This window comes from Quercus lobata, chromosome 8 (genome assembly GCF_001633185.2).
Source record: "Quercus lobata isolate SW786 chromosome 8, ValleyOak3.0 Primary Assembly, whole genome shotgun sequence".
NCBI classification, from domain to species: Eukaryota; Viridiplantae; Streptophyta; class Magnoliopsida; order Fagales; family Fagaceae; genus Quercus; species Quercus lobata.
The window spans coordinates 17992681-17998363 of NC_044911.1; the positions used below are offsets into that span (position 1 = coordinate 17992681).

The 5683-nt window shown below is 33.4% G+C and overlaps 1 protein-coding gene across 3 annotated transcripts; it reads right to left on the bottom strand.

Moving 5' to 3' along the window:
* Positions 1-415: 415 nt before the first annotated feature.
* On the bottom strand, positions 416-2583 carry LOC115955115 (aspartic proteinase nepenthesin-2-like). 3 transcript variants are annotated; one of them, XM_031073168.1, is made up of 3 exons: positions 2508-2583; positions 2239-2429; positions 416-1640 (listed from the first exon to the last, which is right to left on the bottom strand). In XM_031073168.1, exon 3 carries the CDS (start codon positions 1225-1227, stop codon positions 550-552), a length of 678 nt encoding a protein of 225 aa, XP_030929028.1. In that variant the 5' UTR covers positions 1228-1640; positions 2239-2429; positions 2508-2583; the 3' UTR covers positions 416-549. The 3 variants fall into 3 exon arrangements, with proteins under 3 accessions (XP_030929028.1, XP_030929027.1, XP_030929029.1); XM_031073169.1 differs by having other exon boundaries at positions 419-1017; positions 1485-1640; positions 2239-2574; XM_031073167.1 differs by having other exon boundaries at positions 2239-2574.
* Positions 2584-5683: the final 3100 nt, after the last annotated feature.

Sequence of the window (5683 nt, forward strand, 5' to 3'; positions counted from 1 at the left end):
ACGACAACTAATCGAAAATAGGAAATGACAGAAAAAGATCCAAGAAAAACACCCTAGTAGTTGACCCACAAGCAAGTAGAATGCAGAAATTCATGTAAAAAATCCCAAATAGTTGAGATAAGGTTTCTGTAGTTGTGAATCTACAAAATAATGATATAATAGGCCTTGCACCAATTATTTTAGCTAATTTCTTGGATACAAGTGTTTAATACCAATCAAGAATAAGGGATCAGCCTCAATTAATACTAAAGTAAGTACATCATATCAGTCTAGCATCAGTGATCCCTCAATTAAACAACAATTTCAAATCAAAAGACATAACTAACATCAAAAGGGAGCAGTTAATATATGTATAAAAGCAATGGTACATTTTTGTTAAAGCATATTATGACCTTGTTTCTATAACCACCTGATCTCAAAAGATTGAAAAAAACAATGAATCTACATTTTGTGTGTTATCTTTCATGAAAAAAAAAAAAAAAACTCTCCCTTCCTATTCACCATTGTATACAATTTTCCTTCCATCATCTCCAATCTTCTATAAAAATGTCAAACATCAGCACACTTCATTGGAGCATATCCCAGCCTAGACTTCTTTATGTCATACCAGATGTGAAAATTCTGCTGCTGGTAGTTTCCAATTATTGAAAGACTGGAACGACTAGTTCCCATAATTGCCAAACAAACAATACCCTCTAGTTCAAGCAGGATAAAGTAATTCTCAACTAGGAAATTCCACACAGCTCCATCTGCAAAATGAATTTCAAATTCAGGCAGCTCTATCTTCTCAACTCTAGACACATTGTAACAAGGACTCAGAATGGGAAAGTCTTCTAATAACGGGTACCCTTTAACCTTCTTCACAAATGCCTCCTTGATAATCTCATCAGCAGGTTCTGTAAAATAACTTAGGGTGGTACCAGAATCGATTATCGTACCACCAGCTCCTTCTGGTGACAAATTCCAAGTCTCCTCTGATATGTTAAGCACCTCTCCTCCAACCACAATTGCTTTAATCTGAAGATAGTAGAATGTATCAACCAGATTCTTTTTACCAACAACAAATGAAGTAAAATTCAGATTGGGATGACTCAAAAGGTCCTTGTCTTCTCCAAAAATCAACTTGTTGCTAACATTTGTGTCACTATTTCTATCCACAAGACAATACATAACATATGGATAGTTCTCAGAATGAAAAGATTCATCAAAAAGCACAATTATTATCATTGGTATTAAAATGCATACATTATGTAGGTTTGCATTATTAGATGTCTATTAATCATATAAGGCCTCAAGTTATGCCATAAACTTTCACATTTACTGGGAATCATTAAGAAGATGGTTTAAGAATCCATGAAAATTAAGATGAACTTTTGCCCATCAAGGCAAACATTCAAAATGTGAGAACGCAATCAGATTTTAAATTTTAGCTTACCGGTAAATATCAGTATAACTAACAGTATTTGACAAGCAATCAGATTTACCAGCTGGCTGAAGGTCCAACCAGGCATCAACATCCACCGAGGACTTCTGACCCAGCTTCCTTTCTTTTGGCTTCACCCCATGATATCCATGGAACTTCAAACCCCTTAATACGAGTTTGTCTCCCTTCACTGTTCCAACATTCTCCATCGATACTCCTGATTGTCATTATTTATTAGCCATACACTTCAAAGGGTGGAACGATAATATTAAGCATCAAACTAAAGATGTATGGTTCATGAGGACTATATAAATTAGGTGCAAAAAGAACAATGTATAATTTCTCGTGACAAGTAATAACAATGAATTTGTACAAATTATATATAATAACACCAGCATTTATGATAAGAATCAAATTCCTCATTCTTATGATGAAATTTGACCTTTTGACATCACAGTTCATAGAGGTATTGATTTTCCCAATCTGTTCCAGTTTATGTGTCTCATGGACAAGGTAATATTCAATCTTTAATTACATACTATACTATAAAGACTCAACAAATCAACAGTACCACAAGTTAATCCTGCATCATGGTATGCCTTCCATAGAATAGAAGTCACAATTCAGCCCACCCCCAATACAAAATCAATTAATATTCAAAATTTCAAAAAAAAAAATATCTATATAATATATATTCCATCAAGTACACCGGTTTGCTTCTGACCAAACCTGAATTAAACCAAACTTAGTTCACAGGCAAGATAAGGGACCCTACAAAGACCAAACTAATTTATCTCAACAAGATAAGGACAAACCTGAACAGCAGCCCCAAGAGCAACAACTTCATCAGGATTTACAGTCACATTGGGCTCTTTTCCGGTCATCTTCCTCACAAAACCCATGAACAGCTGGGATGCGAGTTGAACCACCAACAAGGATTACTTCATCTAAATCTTTGAAGGAAAGATTTGCATCTTTCAAGGCAGTTTCAACTGGTCTTCGTAGCCTAAGGAAAAAATAGATTTCAATTGTAATCCACTGAACTTTTGCAGGCAAATAGGTATTCATATTGGAAAAAACATACCATTTTAAATCAAGATTGAGAGGGAGATTGAGAGAGTGAGTGATGAGAGAGTAGCTGTGGGAATGTGGGTAAGCTGGGTTTCAGAAAATTGAGATAGAAAGGAGTGACGTTCAGATAAAATAAGATGCCAGTACAGAATGGTACCCGAGCTTGATGGACTTGGGTACCATGTATAGTACTCGAGCCCACAAAGCTCGAGTACTAAATGGCCAAATTTTTTATTTTTTTTTAATTAAACTTCCCATGTCATCGTGCCACGTTGGATTAAAAAAACATGGTACTCGAGTACCACAAAAAGTGGTAGATCACTATATTTTTTCGAAACAGTGTTTCTGAGCAAAATATTTCAAGAATTGATGGTAATTGGCCATTTTTCCCACTATACACTTCTACACACATTTTGGTTATTACATTTTTGGAGCTCCTATTTTAATTCCTACATTTTTAACTCATGCTCAATTAGTCCCTACCGTTATTTTAGTAACAGATATTGTCTATGTGACACATAGAGTGCATAGGTGGCATGTTAATGCTACTGAATAATAAAAAATGAAAATGCTAAAGTTATAAGATATCTTACAAATCTTTTTACAAACTAATGATGTGGTGAATAGTAATTGATAAGTGAAAAAGTGACATTAGTGATTATTGACATTAAAAAAATGCCTCGTCAACATTTGATTTGAAAAAAAAAAAACACAAAAAAAAATCTTAATATCTCAATTTTTAAGATAGAAAAAAATTGTAGGAATCCCAAATTTTCTTGTTTTTTTTTTGAACCTTGACTACCAAACACAATCCTAGACTAGTGACATGTTTGACTTGCTCAAAAGCAATCAAGAGCCAACACAATTTTTCTACTTTATCCTGATATTTTTTCCAAAGTTGGTCAAAGAAAGTAATATTACCTCTGAAGTTTTTTCTTTTGCAAATGCTGTAGGCAATCAAGAGCCCCCCAAAAACTACAGCAATGGCAATGGCAACTACAATTATCACCTTCATCTTTTGCTTGTCTTTCACGTCTTCCTGGTTGACTTAGCAATAGTAAAGCGAAAATATTTTAGATGCAGTAGACTTTAATGCCATAAAACCAATGGAAAAAATGATGGTACAACAATTTCTTTTCTTTTTTTAGAACAAATGGTACGACAAAAATTGATTTGTGGATTTCAACTAGCTTAATTCGTAAAATCTCTTGTGGTCAAAATTCTGTTATATCTAACAAAAAAGAAAAGAAGGCATTTCAAAATACGAATTAAAGAGCAACGAAGACAATAGGCCAATACCTTTCTTTGAAGCAGGCATTCGAATATATAAATCCTGCCCGTTAGCTGCAACCTGTCTAATATTAATTACATCTCCATACCAGACGGCACAACCACTTCCTCCATCTCTAATGTCGGTGTTGGAATAAGCCATACAAGAACAGTTGTTCAAACATTTGACTCTGCATTCATTAAGATTCATACTTTTGTTCACCCAAGAATACGTGGTATCTGGCAACTTGAGCCCAACAAATTTAACAAACCCAATTTTATCTTTATCCTCGCAGCTCAATTCCGTAGTGTGTACACATCCCTTAGCCCAGTCGTCTAGGTTCCATATTTTGGTTGACCTAGGCTTAAATCCTTCTATACACTAGCCAATAGGTGACTCACCAATGATACAATTTCCATAAGCAACACATAAATAATAATTGTCACATTTGTCTTGTGGTTGAATCATGTACAGGATCCATTTTTTATTGTAAGAAAGCAAGCTCGAAGGTTTTAACAATGGCGGATTGTGGAAATAGAGAGAGAGAAAAAACTGAAAGATCAAAAGTAGAATTCTATTAAGCTTGCATAAAATGAATACATCACCTACACTTTCTATTTATACATTACAAGATTGGTAACCACTCTGGAAGATTCCCACTCTAACAAACTAACTGAAATTACAGTTGTACACCACTCATAAATATCTAAACCTGAAGCTATACCAGAACATTGAAGGAGGAAGCACACCCAGCGTTCAAGTATGATTGAAGATCAAAACGACGTCTCCTGGTTTAAGTGTAACTAGCCGTAAACCCGCGCGATGCACGGGAAATTTTGATGTTGTTTTTATTTATTTATTATTTATTGATAAGTGAAAGAAGAAATAAGTACATGGAACTTATATTTATTAGTCTAAAACTCAAAATTATATATCTATTTTTCTAATGGGGTATAATTGATGAGTAATGCTACAATCACAAACTATTTTACAACATTTTTATAAAATATTGATGTGGTCAATCTTTTATTAGTTTTCATCTAGGCCCATCATTAATATCACTTTTTCATTTACCAATAATCACTCACCACATCAGTAATTTGTAAATTTTTTTTTATAAAATAGTTTGTATCTCTAGCATTATTCATAACTGATATAATGTAATATAGATTTTGTAAGCTAAGAGATTAATAATTAATTGTTAACCTACATAATAAACAGTTTGCTTTTATAAACTCCATTTATAAACAGTTTACTTTTATAAAATGTAAACTTATTCAAGACAAAACTATTTATAAATGTCCATTTTTTTAACCTGAATTGTTCTAGGAAAGAGAAATGACACCATGGTCAAAGCAACATTTAGATGTGTACGTTTGAACATGATTTAGTTTGCAATTTATCATACAATCTATACTTTTGTAAAAAAAGTTATGTAAATTATCTAAATATCTAGATCATATGCATATGCTCATATGCTAAATCTGGTTTGACACCAACGTTTGTTTTTGTGATACCATGGAATAATGAAGAATCGCTTCATTATGCTGAGGTATTGATTGGAATATATACATGTGCAATACGGAAATGGAAACTCTTAGTGGGCTAATTTTCCTGAAAAATTTGTAACTATATGCCAAATTCCCATCTCATGGAGAAGTCAGAGGGGAAAAAAAATGAAACACTTATGAGCAAAAAAATTTATACATTTTACTCATTGCTTATTGAAATTTAGTTACATGGACATTGATTGACTTTAAGAAAATCATGGTTCTTCCAAAGCAACTTTACTACTCTTGTTCTCTGAAGAATCATTTAGTAGCTTTGGAATCGCCTACCTCTTCAGGGTATTCAGCTTTCACCCAAAGCACAACATTTAAACCTGTGATCATAGAAAAAGAACCTAGCAACTTAGCAAG